At 40.2% G+C, this 16013-nt stretch overlaps 1 protein-coding gene across 1 annotated transcript in view; it reads right to left on the reverse strand.

The window, feature by feature from the left end:
* Window positions 1-16013, reverse strand: part of VSTM4 (V-set and transmembrane domain containing 4) — a 32370-nt gene that overhangs the window by 3121 nt on the left and 13236 nt on the right. Inside the window, exons 5-7 of the mRNA XM_048946123.1 lie at window positions 12931-12964; window positions 8270-8376; window positions 7796-7854 (exon numbers count right to left, since the gene is read on the reverse strand). Coding sequence (XP_048802080.1) covers window positions 7796-7854; window positions 8270-8376; window positions 12931-12964 — 200 coding nt within the window. The remainder of the gene's footprint in view (window positions 1-7795; window positions 7855-8269; window positions 8377-12930; window positions 12965-16013) is intronic.

A 16013-nucleotide genomic window follows, 5' to 3' on the forward strand; every position in this document is an offset into this window, starting at 1 on the left:
TAAGATAATATTCAAAATAAATATTGAATATTCTCTGAAATCAGTCCCCCTGCTCCCTCACTTCCTGTCTTTTGTGCTTTCCTGGAATCCTTTCATTGTGCCCTGACAGTTGCTCACACTCTTTGTTTCAGATTGTTTCCCTCTGGGTGGATCAGCTTACGGTTTTCCTGCATGAATTTAATCTTAATTCTCCTCTGTAGATCTGATACTGACATACTCTGTGCAGCTGCTATTGCAAGTGCTATTGCTGCAGTCAGCTGATCTGTGTGTGTGAGTAAAGGCCTTCTACAAGATTCTAATATTTGCACGTGGTTCTTCATATGGTCTTCCCCTACCTTGCAAGGGTAGCCTTACTTGATCTCAACTTCTGCTTCTTATTTGCTACTGAATGCTTCTCTACTGACTTCACAAAATTTCCTCCTTTTGTGGATTTTTCTGGTGCAATAATATAAAAGAACATTGTATGGACTGCAACTGGATCTCATAAATAGCACAGAAAGGAAGCCTTTTTGATCACATATTGGGAGTGACTTAAAAGGTCAGAAAGGCATCCATGCTATGGGTTAAAGAGTTAAAAAAGCTCTTAGTCATCTGCTGTGATTAATTACATTTCTCCTCCTTCTGGCATGAAAGTATCTAACCTCAGGGTTAGATAGGCAATTGTTTTTGCCTTTTTTTTGTTTAGTATTCCTTTACAGACCTCAAAACTATACCTGCCTGTCTATTCAGTTGAAAGTGAGCTAGGTTGATGGTGGACATCACAGTAACTCCTGCAAATGCTGAAGGTTTTGTTCTTGGTGTAGCTTAGTAGATCTAGCCTCTGAAGTTACTGGGAGTTTTGCTGTTGACTTTAGTGGGAGTCACCTCTGACCCTGAATAGAATGATATGTTGCAAACATATGAAGGTTCCTAAAAAAGAATCTGATAAAACATTACAAACAAGCTGTTGTTCATTGTTAGATTAAAACTCCACTTTTCCAAAGACCAATCCAATACATTTTTGAAGTGGAAATGTTTCCATTGTGCTGTAGAAATAAGTTGCTGAGGGCATACTAAATCTGTATATGCTTTCCTCTTTCATTGTTTAATTGCATTTTATGTTATGTTTCCATTTAGAAAATGCAGCATGTCCTAAAATAGCCACATCAACGCCCAACTCATGTAAATTTCAGAACTAAGATTTATGAAATCATATTGTCCAGGTGTTTTATTGTATTATCTCAAAATTGCATTGTTTTCCAGTGTAGATTATCTCTTTATTCTTACTTTATTCTATTATGTTTGGATATGAAAAATAACACTAGATTCCCCAAAACAGGTCATTGGGCAGTAGTGGCTGATGTGTTGTTTTCATACATTTTTATGATGTTCCTATAGTAAACATAATTTAATAAAGCCAAAACACACTAAATAAATAATTACATCTAGAAAAGCAATAAAACCAAATAAAATTAGTACTTTCATAAGTGGAAAAGGTACTTCAATTACTGCTACAAGGAACAGCACACCATAAAATGTGTAGAATAATTTCCCTTATGCATATTTCTAGTATGTAATAATTTGATTGAAAATATGAGGAAACACACAGGAGGTTCAAAATTGTGAAGTGTATAGAGTTTTCAGCAAAGGATGTGTAATAACTGCACATGGAAGCCAACGCTACTTTAGAGTACCTATGGTAGCCAGGGTTGTTTCTCCACGCGTTCTTCCATACTTCATTTATCAACCACATATTTAATTCAATTTTGGTGGTTTGTTTGTCCAAACACAATTATTTTCTTTTGAGCAGGTAGAAAAAGAAAACTAATTCTGTGATTTCATCTCTCATTTGGCAATGTAAGCCTGGAATCCTGCCACCCCCTCCTTTTTGGAACAACAGTGTGACTTTCAGTAACTGATGTTTGAAGTGGGACCGACATTTGGACAGAAGAGCGAGAGGCAGGGAATGACTGACTGTTCACCTCTCTCTTTCCATCCTGGCTCTCCACCTACGAAGTCATTGAGATTTCTATGGCTACAATGTCTTTTTTTTCCTGAAATATTACATTATTGTCCTAAAATTATATTGAAATTATTTCTTTAAATAGAGATCTGTTCCAAAGTGACATTTCTAGATGCGGCCTTTATCTTGTTCATCTGTTTTGTTCTTGTCTTGGAATCGCACCCTTTGCAGAAATACGTTAGGAAGAGAGTCATCATTTTCCAGTGTATCCTCTAGCAAATACAAAATCACTTGCAGTTTTAATTTTTATTTATTTCAGTCACAGCTCTTTCTTTGGGCAACTATTTGAAAGAGTTCAGTTATAGGAACATTTTTTCAAAAAGACAATCTGTGAAGTCCTACACGTAACTATTTAAAAAAAGCTACGGTATGTGTATGCACAATTTTGTTCATTGAGTTTGTCCAGCACAAAAAATGCATAGAAAAAATCTTTATGAGTTGAGATTTTAATGAAAATTACTCTGATTATGTCCTGATTATGACCAGATAGGTCAATTTTGTTCTTCTTAAGCTCAGCTGGGTTGTTTAATGGCAGCATCAAAGATGTTTACTGTGAGCAACGTCAGACTGAATTTTTTAAGTTTTAACTAAGACTACTTCTACTCAAATTCAGAAATAGGTATAGAGAAAACAAGCAAATACTAACCTCGTAATTTTAACTTGTCTGGAAAACAAGCCTGGTGGGTTGGAACTAGGTGATATTTGAGGTCCCTTCCAACCTAAGCTTATTCTATGATTCTGTGAAAAACAACTGCTGCCAGCTTGCACTTAGAGCCTCACTGTTTCATCACCTTATCAGTCATTGTGAAAACAGCAAAACAAATCATAGATTGTAAGTTTCTAATTTAAAAAAATTATATTGATACCCTATTGATTCTAGTTTACAACAAAAGTAAGCAGGCAAGGTCTCACTTCCCAATTCACTAATCTTAAGTACATCATTGACTACTGCTTCAGACATTTGCCTTAGAATCCTGTCTCCACATAATCGCATGTGAAGGACTTGTTTGGGATGTGATGCAGAATGAATTTAACAAGAGATGAGGTTAAGAAAATTTTGCTTATTGATCAAATTGAATTATCACCGAACAGAGGCGGACTTAAAAAATGACTTCTACAGACCTTTGTGAGAAGCTGAAGCTAGATCTGTGAGTTGAATTATCTCTCAGAAATGCAACTGCTGGCCAGTAGGAGTTCTGCAGTATCAAGGGAGCCACTGTGCTCTCTGTGCCAAGGCCCAGAAATCTGACACTGGAAAATCGTGGAGTGGGAAGTATGTCTTTTAGTGGCACTATCAAATTAAAAAAATGATGGCTTCTTTCCACTAAGATGCCTGGTTTTTAATCTCTAGAAGCGGCTTCGTCACTGGAAACAACATCCACAACAATTTGTGAGCCCTCTTACAGCACCACATCTAAATTTTGCTTTTGAATCCCACAGAAGTTATGATAACAAAGTCAGAAACAAAGATGATTCACTAAGTCCCATTGAAACATTTATTTTAAAGAAACAGAATCCCATAGACATAAAGCTAGTGGTATCTATAGGGAGATAGTTCATCTTTCTTCATTAATAGAGTTAATGTACCTGGCAGAGGTTTGTCCTGACTGTTTTAACAGCTTTTGCAGAAGAGTCTTTCCCTTTGCTAATACTTTATGCCACATATTATTTTGTTGTATGTGTTATACAGAGTTATTTCTTGATTCCGAACACTGCTGGAGATCAGGCTGATTTCTCTTAGTCCTTCAAAAAGGCTTAAGGATTTTTCTGGTGAGACATGAATAGTGTTCCAAAGGTGTTATCACATAAAAATCATCCACTGTAGGATTTTGTAAATACACAAATCTCAGCACAATTCCAGCAAGAGTTTTTCTGTATTTACATAACCTGTTCTTTCTTAGGGTAAAGGTAGCAATGTGGGACCTGAATGTGAAAGTAGACATAACTCAACAGTTTTGAATATGACTTGTTCTGAGTTTCAACCTGACAATATAAATGATATTCATGAAGAAATGGACAACTCACACCTTAATGAGAGACAGCTGCAGAAACATCATCTGGCAAAGAAATAAATTATGTGGACTGGATGGAAATATTCAAGGATCATAGGGAGTTGAGGAAAAAAAAGTTCAGTTTTTCTTTGTATATCATGCACAATGTTACTTGAAGTCTGTGGAGATAAATAATACCTTGAGAAACTGGCATCTCAAATCACAGACTGTTACATGTTGTGGAGGAAACAACCTCCAGCAGAGGATGGCTTTTAATTTAAAATCATGCACGAGGAAGAGAGACATGATAGTTCTCTGATCCGGAGTCCTAGAGGTTACTGAGCAGTATTTCATTTGCCTTTTAAGAAAGAAAAGATCGTGTTGAGACTTATCAGGAGTTCTACTTGTCGCACAAAAAATGATGAGCCCATTTTTCCTAGCTGGCATGCTGAACACAGCATAAGACTGGTTTGGAATAGTGTACTGCCTAATTGTAAGATGAAAAAGAGGGGAGGAAAAAAAACTGTTAATCGTGCATAATAACCTTGCACTGGGAAAATTTGTTCCTGTATTCCTGTGAGGCTGAAGTTGTAGGATAACAGCTTGGATGCACAAATTCGTCTGCATGCAAAAAGCAAAAGGAGCTTCTCTGTGTATGTTTCAGTGCTCCCTGAAGCAATTCTGTGCAGATCATGCACTTGCACAGCTAGAGCCTTTCGCAAAAGGACACCAAAGTCACCGCTTTAGATATGCAGTGGGTCTGGTTGGTTAATTGTACACTGGCAAACATACTCCTGAAACCTAAAAGTCAAAATGATTTTTCAGGTGAAGGAACATTCAGCTTCTGGGCAGCTCTAGGAGTGCCTTTCTTCATTCCTTGATTTGGAATTATACACATATATAGAACACTGAGCTAAATGCAAAATAAGCTTAATTTGACTGAACACATGTGGACAATGAGAGCGAAATGTGGCCTTCTCAGTTCCACAGGTGTCAAACATGAGTTCGTGTTCAAAACAACTCCCTTCTGCCTTGCAGACACAGCAGAATCAGGACAGCTGTGCCTAGATGAGTTGCTAGCAAACGGCAGGCTTTCAGACACACTGCTCGCTGCAGAGTCAGCGCTTTCTGTGCAGGGACTGTCCTGACATGCACTGACTGGCATGCAGCACACTGTCAGCACTTAGCCTGCAATGGAAAATAAGGATGGGATTTTTCAAAGCTGGAAAAAAAAAATCCGAGCTTCCCATTTGATTTGGCCCCTGCCAGGATAAACAATGCTGTCTGCAATATATGGGCTGTAGATAGAGGTACTTCTTACAGATAGCTCAAATACAGTCACTGGAAGCTCTCTGCTTTAGAATACAAACAGGACCAATATGTGTCCTGTGATTAACAGAACTCAGATGCCCTCCAGTAACAACTTATAAACGCAGGAGCAGTAGAAGCCAACTCCTATGGACCGTGTGCTTTACATTTATAGCGTATCGAAGGAACTAGGACCATAGGCATCATTTGTAACATGGACTCATTTGTTTACAAAGTGGCATGACAATCTGACTCGTCAGTGGCAGAATCAGGAATATTTCCTGGATTCTGCCTTACCTGCACAGACTTTCCTTTCCTTATAATTTAATATAAAGGAGATGAAGTCAATAAATTTTGCGGTATTTGGTATAACTTGAAACCAAGTTCTTTGCATTAGCTCCAGTGAATCTCACAACAACTCCTATGTTTGGTGGTGCAAATGTTTGTGAAAACCTTTCTATGTTCAGCACCTGAAACTCTTGGACTATAACAACTAACCTCTAGGAGGCAATGAAAGGTGTACCAGAAAATTTGGTTGAAGAAGTACAAGATTTGTAGCTACCAACTCAAAGGCCTATGTACTTAAGGCTGTAGCTGAATCTTCCTTGGAGAGAAAAATTTGTGGGCCTCTAGAATTTTCTTCTTCCTAATGACTCTCTGGGCTTCTTGCACGCTATAAAACCCATCCCTTTTTGCAGTTCATCATCTCTATTTCCTCTGATCTGTACACATTTCTCACTGATCTTAATAGAGAATGACACTGATGGGGAATGTTTTTGCAACAAGGGGAGCATAGAATTGTTGTTCTGGCTAAAGCAAAAGCAATATGACATAAGCAGAGTTTTTAAAAAGCTTTACTCAAAGCTGTGCAATTGAACATGATATTAGGTTTTCTCTTTTTGTTTTTAATTTTCATTGAGATTATGTCCATATTTTATCCAGGTTATTGTATTCTTGTAAAATTATACTGCAATCCACTCTAGCATGTTAACAACAAAAGAAATTTGCTGGTTTATTATAAACATCTTTCAAGAAACCAAAAGCACATGTCCTCTGGAAATAATTCTGCCAGTATTTAGGTTATTACAAAATTTTTCCCAAAACACTGGAATTATTTTGTAATGTTTCCTTATACTCAAGCTTGTTTGCTTAGGTTTTCTGGAACATTCTCCTGGTGTGGTACTTCCTTGGGCTGCACAGAGAAGCTGCAAGAAGAAGCCCTGAAACCTCCATAGTTTGAGTCTCTCATTCCAGCTCTGTGCCATCTGCGGAAAAAAGGCCCACTACTGACACCAGCTGTGCAATCATTACAGCTGGAAGGAAAGCAATCTCTTATCCTGCAGACATTTGGCAGGATGGCAATTTTTTTTCACCCCAAAGTGGATGGAAAGTTTAAAATCTGAGAGATTTTTGAGGATTAAAAAAATGCCTTGTGCCAAGGTAGCCAGGCTGTGCCCTGACCATGCATAAAAGGACAGGGAATATTCTGTGACAATTGGTGGGAAGGCTCCCAATCCTCACCTGAAAGTGAGCCCATTGCAGAGGCATTTGGGTTACTCACACAACATAACTTTAGGCACCCACATCCACCCAAGTGCTGAAGTCAGGGAGTTAATCACCCTCTCCATTGCCAGCAAAGGGAGAAAGTATCCCCAAAAATGTAGAGCTGGGCTCCTGCTCCAACTCACCTCAGTCTATTGAGTCCATAGGGAGCCCTGCAGAGGCCTGGCCATAGATGCAGCTGAAATAACTGCTATAAAGCTGTCTCTGCTACCCCAGCTGTCTGGGCCAGGTGCTGCTATGTTACACCTGCTCATCTAGCTGATTTGGCTAGCAAATATCCACAGGTGTTTATAAACAGAAAGTCACGCCCACTAGAAAGCAGATCTAAGATTTCTTCTACCTTATTACGAGCTGCAAGCATACATTTCATCCCTTCAGCTATTGCTGACTTACACCACTATGGGGCAGAATCCAGTCCCCCTCTTTCTGACTTGAAAAGTCACGAAGGCAGCACAACTATTATCTGCTGAAAACAGACATTCTCCCGAGCACCAGCTCCCAGCAGCACGTGAGAATCAATAGCAAGTTTCATTTAAGAACAAGCTAAATCTGTAGGCACAACAACTGCAAGAAAGTGGAAAAATATAATCCAGTGTAACCTAGTGCTCAGAATGAAAAGAGCCAAAATAATTCATCACTTTATAAAGTCATAGAATTACAGAATGGTTGGGTTGGAAGGAATCTTAAAGATCATCCAGCCATGGGTTTAGTGCTTCCCACCAGGTCAGGGCCCAGCTTTGAATGTCTCCAGAGATGGGACACCCATAGCTTTCCAGGCAGCAGTGCCAGTAAGTGTTACTGTATAAAAAAAAAAAACATTTTTGTGATTTTTAAGCCAACTTGCTTTTTCTGAACCTGGAGTTTTGGCAACATTACAGCAATCACATTGAGAGAGAAAAATATGGAGAAAATGTCACAGAAAATTACCTACCAGGATCAATTTTCTTTGAGGTTTCAAGAGCTTGGGCTTAGGAATATTGGGTATTGGAGCTGTGGAAATAAATATTAAGGGGTCATTTCAAGTTACTGTAATTCACTGTCATTTTTTAGCATATGCATTAACAATTTATAAATCAGAGATGTATAGTGGATTGGGAGTAAATAAATACCTGTACTTACATTTGTATAAGAGCTATATTTCAGATAACTTACTTTACAATGAAGCACTGGGCTTATGAATTGGAAAAAAAATGTAAGATTCAAAGATCTGATATGCAAAAGATGCTGTTTGTATGCAGAAGCCAGGGTCAACACAGCTCTTGAGAGCTGGTCACTTGTGATATAATACACAGAAATCCTCCAGTTCCTTTCCCTACCTACTACTGGCAGAGCCCTGTCACCACAAGCACAACTCCCTCCTTGGTGTGCCCAGTTTTGAACTCTCTCTGCATCTCCATTCTCATACCTTTTTCTGGGATGGCTGGTGGCAGCTCTGCTTTCTCTTTCCTTTTCTTCACCTTCTTGGGCTGCAGAGGGGACAAGCTTGTCACACTGGTCACAGTCTCCCCTGAGCTGCAATGCAGAGGGACAAGTGAAGGCAGTTCAGGGACAAATAGTGCCAGTGCATTCATGCAAGAAGACATAACTGCCTTTCACTTTTGCAAGTCTCAACCAAACAACTTGGATTCTGACCTGGGGATATACTGAAAAGCCTCTGAGAGGACATTGCAATTTCTTGCGTTTCTTCAGCCGTGAAGTTGGAAAAGGCCACTAAGATCATCTAGTCCAAGTATCAAATGTACATCCCAAAGTCTGAGACAATAGAACCCTGCTTTGAATATTGAGGGGCTTGGATACACAGTCAGGTTGCAATTATTTGATTCTGTCACTACATGCTAGCTTGCAACTAATGTGAAACAGAATCATAGAACTGTTAGAGTCAGAAAGGACGCCACCTGGTCCAACTCCTGTGCAATGAACAGGGACACCTACAGTGAGATCAGGTGTTCAGAGTCCCATCCAGCCTGACCTTGGATGTCTCCAGGGATGGGGCTTGGTCTACCATCTCTCTGGGCAACCTGTGCTAATACCTCACCACTGTTATTGTAAAAGCTTTCTTCCTTATATCCAAGAAGTTACCTACAATAATGGTAGTGATGCAGGATGGCTGTGGGGATGGTCCTGGCCTGTGCTGGTGTATTACACCACGCAGTGGGACCCTGTCAGGTTCTCCACAGCGATAATACAGACAGTACTGAATTCTCTGAATTTTAAGTCATTTGTCCCAAGATGCTGTTCCTCTCCAGGTTCTTTTGCATAATGAAACATTCTCTTTTTATTAATAGAATTAAATATTCAGACAGGGCCAAAGTCTTAATGAAAGTTGGGATGTCTCATCTATTGCCCACACAAGAATAACAAAATAACAGGCATTACAATTCTGCACAGCTGTAAATCCAAATGAATATCACTATCATTGGTGAAATCACTCTGGATTTATGCTTGTGTCAATTAAAAAGCCTCTGGTTTGCTGATTTTGCTGAATTCTGTTCCTCGTATTCACTCTAAAGCATAAGTTTTCTTCCAAATTTCTTAAAAAAATATTTAAGAGGTAAAATATTTTCATAACTTATAAACAAATCACATCAATTATGTAAACTGAGGGTTGCATTAAAGTAATTTTAAAGTCTGCCTGCATAACTGTGAACCTATCCCACAACAACCATTTGTTCCTCTATTAAAATCAAGATGTTGAATTGTTTTAAACCAGCAGCAAATGAAGCTGTCCTGCCCAGCTCCATTGCTCAAACACAGCAAACTGCAAAGGACAGAGAGCATCAAAATGGGGAGGGAAGTCACTTTTTGTTTGGTGTTTTTGTTCATTAAGGCAGACGTACAGCTTAAAGATACTACTGTTCTAATACTGCTGCTTTTAGCACAATATATGAAAAGGCTCAGTGTCACTTCATTGCATTCGTTATTCCTGTTTGGCTGCTGAAAATGTGAAGCTACAGAATAATGCATTTATGGCCTACACTTTTCTTGTAAGTGCCAGGTCTGTACAGGGTTAACTGATTCTGAACGAGACAATAATTGTGCTTGCTGTCTCCTAACTGAGCTCCTCGAGCCAAACAAGGAGGCTCAGAAAAGACTCCTTGGCTCTGAAACACTGTGTCTTTGTGAACTTGTCTTGTTCTGCCTTAAGGAAGAAAGTTACTTTTTATCTCCAGCTCCTTCTCTGGCCTCCCAGCTTCTATTTCAACAGTCACCTGCGTTTCTTGAAGGATCTAATGAGCTTTTAGAGTGAGAAAGAGACAGGAGTTTGGGGAGAAGAAAGCCTGTGGAAGGTTGCTGAGAGCTGTGTCACCAGGACTGTGATTTCCTTGGAGGTTGTGGCTGGTAATTGTGGAGTACACTATGTCAAGAGCTGGAAAACTGCTCCCGTTTGGTGCCTTGCTACCCTTAAGATGTGGGACTATTCCTCTGGCTGTCTTGGTCAGCTATTCCCTCTTGTCAACGATCTGACAAGGGTTATCATAGAGGTTGGAAAGGACCACTAAGGCCATCTCATCCAACTGTGAACTCGTCACCTCCATGCCCACTAAACATGTCCATCAGTGCCTCTTCTTGAGAACCTCCAGGGATGGCGACTCCACCACCTCCCTGGGCAGCACAGGTGGATTCACACAGACGGCTGTGTGGGAAGGTGCCTGGGAGTTGGATACTTGGTTCTGGTTCAGTGTGGCAGAACTTGCTCCTACACTGTCAGATTGGTGGTGTGGGACCAAGGCACTGGGATGAATGGCTTGGTGAAATGAATGCTTTTTGTACCTTGAATTGTCTCTGGAAGAGCAGTGGCAGAAGGACTGGAGGAGAGCTCAGGCCAAAACAAATAAATAAAGGGCAGGAAAAAAAATCCCATTTTCAAAGTTACACCTCCTGAGGGTTTCTTTATCTGAACACTGGCAAAATGATCCAATAACAAGGCAGATAATAAGAAGGAGGATATTTAAAGAAAGAGGATATTTAAAGAAAACCTCAGAAAATAGAATTAAGTGGTTTGGAAAACCCAAAATAACCATGCTTTTTATTTAGTTTTTTATTTTTAAAATGTGGGAAATAAATGGGTTTGGGTTAACTCATTTTTTTCCCTTAATTTGTTCTTGGTCAAATAGTAAGCCAAAGCCCAAACATTTGCTTTGTTCCACTCAGGAAATCTGGATTTAATTGTCTTTTCTGCTGAGGCTATTTTGTGAGTCCTGGGGCTCACATCACTTAGCTTCAGTTTACAATTAAGTGAAGCTATCATTATGATATCAAAACATGAAATATTTTAAGATGCTTAGGTATTACTGCAGCAGGAGTGCTGACAGTTCTTAGACACCAGACTAGTCGTGTAATTTTGAAACTGGATTCTCACTGCTTTCACAACTTGAAATATTGCTAGGGGAGTTGGAGCTAAGCCTCTCTAGTCTAGGCTGAACCCTTGTGACTGGCAGGAATCTCATGCAAATATGTTCATCAGTTTGACCTGGGTTGCAAGTCTGAATGTTTTAAATTAAGAATTCAAATGTTTGGAATTAAGTTCCAAGACATGCTAGCAAATACTTTTAGAGAATAGCAGGTGAAGTTCTACCTGCAATGCAGATAGATGAGGCTATGTTACACCTCTCATATCCTCTATCACTTCAAATTGTCTGTGAACTTCTAAACTGTCACTGCCTGGCCTTAGCACTGAAGGTGCACTGGTGGCACCTAGCTAGAATTGAACAGTGCCCAATGCCAGCTCACACAACTGCATCTCTTTCCTTTCAGTTGGTTTACCTACAGCAGTGACACATCTGGATGAGCCATAATATGAGATCTGCTTGGAATTCAGGTTTTGTGATGCCTTGAAGTGCACCCTTGGCTAGGAATAAATGGAAACAAATGTTTTGCATTAGATATGGATCATAGTGTGTCTAATACCATTTACAAATTTAGGTACAAGAACAGTCCTAATGTGTTTAAAGAAATTGATGGTTCATGTTTGGAGTAGAGAGTGAAAAATAAAAGGTCCTAAGAGTGAAACAGAACAAAAATCATGATACTGATAACACATTCATAGGCACTTAATTTCAAAGCCCTGAAGTCAGCACACTTCTAGGGAGAAATGAAAACTGCTGAGCTGTCTGTACATTTTTGGTGTGGCGCAATGGCTGGTTAGGGTCATAGAACAAAGATCTTCAATGAATAACATGAAAGCTTCAGTTTGTACTGACCTCTCCTGAACTCTCTGTAGCCTTTTTTTTTACTTTGCTTACATCTGAGTGTTGGTTAGATTGAATAAAGCCATTATCTCATGAGACAGCACTAAAAATTACCCTAGTTGAGGATCTAGGACATGCTATACTTGGCACAGAATCAGTTTGCTAAAAAGATACTATGAGAAATAGCGTCTGTGATACCAAGCGATTCTGGATTTAAACTATAATGCTAGGAACACACGTTTTTTGTCACTGAAAACTGGGAAACAGCTGTTCTTTCCCATTATTATGAGGCATCACTCTTTAATCTTTTTTGTTTGTAAAAAATATTTGCCATCTTTCTGCTGGTCCAGCACAGTTTATATCTTAAGAAGCTCATACGTTGGAAATCAGTTTTATAGCACCGTGCAATTGAAAACTTGGCAGTCAGTACTATTTAAAGTGATTAATGACTGCAACAGAAATAGAGTTTTCCCATCCCTTGGAGTCTTCAGCTGGGAACAGAGTGTGGGCCTAGAAAATCTGATTTGAGCCCCAGTCCAAGTTATGTATGCAGGATTTATTTGGTCACATTGTGGTATGCTTTGTGTAGGAGGACGGCTTAAGCCATTGACATCTGGTGAGGTGCTGGGAAACCCTGGAAGGCCATACAGGATCAAAGCAGGCTTCTGCAAAAGGCAATTCAAACTGTAAAGGAAAAGCTTTCCACTAAAGCAGACACTTCAGAAAGCTTTACTCATGGAAGAAAAGAATCATAGAATGGCTTAGGTTGGAAGAGGCCTTAAAGCTCCCATCACCTGCTTTGGGTAGGGTTGACACACAGCAAAACCAAGAAGGAACTGGTGCCTTGGTTATTGTAAAGAGAACAGTAATCTCTTACCTGTTCTGGGGGCATTTCACCAGGTAATGCTTCACTGTTAAAGAAAAGAAAGAGAGAAAATGTGGCTTCCCACCAACACAGTTTGTAAGTTACAAATGGACACTGCAGGTAGACCAGTGCTCCTGGGACTGCAGAGGTGTCAAGTGGTCACAGTGGGAGAGCAGCCAATCAGCACCGTATATAGCGGATTAAAGTGCTGTCTGTCTCAAAGCTGTGTTTGGGAGAGGTAAATGTATCAAATAACAGAAACAATCTGCTGTGGAACTACTGGGCAGCTCACATTCCAGTGGTCAGCCCAGCCAAGGGACGGCTTGCTTAGGAAAAGCACAGCAGGCCAGTAATTTTACTTTGAAGACTTCCCTTATGGTGCCTCTATTTATTTCCAGAAGCCCAAAATAAACCATTCTGCCACAGGAGCCACTGCCATTCATAATGCAGGCTAAGCTGCAGCCTCAGGCATACAGGGGTTGCCTCCTAGGATCGAACTGGAGGTCTAGACCAGCCAGACCCACCTCTGACAGCTCATGTGTGTGAACTGCTTAAATCCATCTGCTTCATACTGCTTTGAATCAGTAGCCCGGAGCAAGGGCAGCTTCCCTCCTGCAGCCTTTCAGGAGCCAGGGTTATTGAGATGCTCTTCTGTGGCTTTGTGGTTTCTGTGCTCTGCCCAAGCTGGGTCATGTGCTAAGCACAGAGAAAGGCAGGCAGGAGGAGAGCCTCTGGTTCTGCTGGTTAACCTGGGCCAACTTATTTCTCAGAAAGAAAAAAAGGGTGCACCCTGTGTAATGCAACATAGACACACACAAACACTGTCTCTTAATTTTTTCAATTCTTACCAAATTACTCTCTTCTGTGCACAGAATTTTTCACACTTTCTTACCTCAATTGTCCTATCCTAAGGAAGCTGCATAGTCCCTTCTGGGCTGTATTTCAGACCTAAAGGAAAAGGGAACTGAGAGCACTGAGAACTGGGGCTAACACACCAGAGCCAAGTCTCTGTGTCTAGGCTAGCTAAGACAGGATTTCCATCTATCTCTGCTATCTTCTTCAGGTGTACAGTTAGGACAGTAGGTCTGATCCATCAAGAGATACCATTTACACTGTTGGAATGCATTTGACAATTGCTAGGTATGCATGACTTTATTCTGCCCTAGAGCAAAAGCTCTCATCTTTTGATCCAAGGACTGTGAAGAACAGACTTCTACCAAAGCCCAAGGGCTGTCTGCCTGGGGTGGGTGATTATTTTTCTGATGTTGGGACTGAGAAACTGTGAGGAACTTGGAGAGAAGGTGGGGGGAGATTGGAGGAGAACTGTAGGTGTGTTCATGCTTTGTTTCAGGTGTGTTCCCCTGAGAGAGTGACTGGAGACAGTCAGAGAGAAACCCTAATGGAAATACACCCAGCAGGTGGGGCAAGGAGGTAGTTTGGTTGTCCTAGGCCCCTGACATAGTTTTGAGGAAAACTGCAGAGCCAGGCTTCTCTTGAAAGAGGAGGAAGGTGATGGAAGCCTTCACCATGCTTCACCATGTTGGAGGAAGATGGGGGTACAGAGTGACAAGGATGGAAAGAAGGTAAGGTAACACTTTTTGAGGAGAGATGCCTTATTCTAACTGTCTGAATGAGACCGCACTGCTGTTTTCATTCTCTGCTGCTTAATGGTCTGGAAAATATCTGACCAGGTTGCCCTGGGTGAAAGGCTATATATATGTATGTATCTATATATGTTGAATACTGAGTGTGTATATATATACATATATTTGCTATATATGTAGGTGTTGAATACTGAGTCCATATCTGCTAAATTTTATTGTTACATTTCCATTGGAACCACATTTAATGCTGCCAGTGTTTTCTGGACAGTGCTCAAAATCTAAATAAATTTTGGTTGTGTGCTATTTTTCAGATATTAGAGTAGGGACAAAATAATTTAGCAGCTCAGAAGAAATTGCTTTTTCCCTCTTGTACATACTTTTTGTACTCTATAGTACTTTTATATTTAGCTTCTGTTGGCTCATTGTGAAGAAAGATATTCTCCATGCTGCTCATTCACTTATGCCAGAGTGAATAAACATAAGCAGAAACAAAATCTAGCCCAATGTTGGCTAGAGGAAAAAAAAAAAAAGATAAATCGGTGCTTGTGGCTGCAAGGTGACTCACCATGACCAACACACTTAACTGTGGGTACTCCCTTGGCACAAAACCTTTGTCATCACTTAACAGGGTAGGAAGAATAACACTGATCTTATTTCTTCCTCTTTGGCAAGCACTATTGCTGGGTTTGAACAGAACTTGAGTTACAGTACTGAGTGTACTACCGGGAAATCGGACCTGCAGCCTGAAATATAGCTGTGGTCAGGCAAGGGCTTCTGTAGAAATCAGTGCTCTGGTTTACGTGTCTTCTCCCTCGTGTATCTGACTCACATATTCCTCTGTGGTACGTGTGATGTGCTGAAGAAGCAACGAGTCATGATTCTCTTCTGTCATTAACAGGGCAAATCACTAACCAAACTCTTTTTGTCAGAGCTTCTGTTTGGAAATGGCCCTTTGTTCTTTCAATTCTGCCAATGTGAGGTCTCTAAAACACACCATTCTGAAACAGAAATGAAAGCAGAGCTGCCACTGGTTACTCCGCGGATCTGAAGTAGCAATTCTGATTCTAACAGGGCTGCTTTCAGGCAGGCTTAGCCTCTTTAAAAAACTGTCTCTGGGGAAAAAAAATGAAATAGTAGTCCTTTGTCTTGGAAGACTATAGTAAAAATGCACATCTGAATAACAAAATGATACTTTAGGTTCAAAGCACACTACAAATGAGTGCTAATAACAACCCTCATTTTCCCAAGTATGTTGACATCCAGACAGGTAGGGATGAGGAAATGGAATAAAAGAAAACCTCTAAACATGTCTGCAGAAACGCCATTCCTTCACAATTTTAGCTAGATCTTGTCAAAATGCAATTGAATAGTGCAGCAGCACTTAAGTCTCCTTTGAAGGAAGTCTTAACAGCCTCCAGCTCATGTTTATGAAAAGTGGAAAGGTTTTGCAAAGTCCAGTTCAAATTTAAAGTGAAATAGCTATTCAAAGGG

Source organism: Lagopus muta, chromosome 5 (assembly GCF_023343835.1).
Source record: "Lagopus muta isolate bLagMut1 chromosome 5, bLagMut1 primary, whole genome shotgun sequence".
Taxonomy (NCBI): domain Eukaryota; kingdom Metazoa; phylum Chordata; class Aves; order Galliformes; family Phasianidae; genus Lagopus; species Lagopus muta.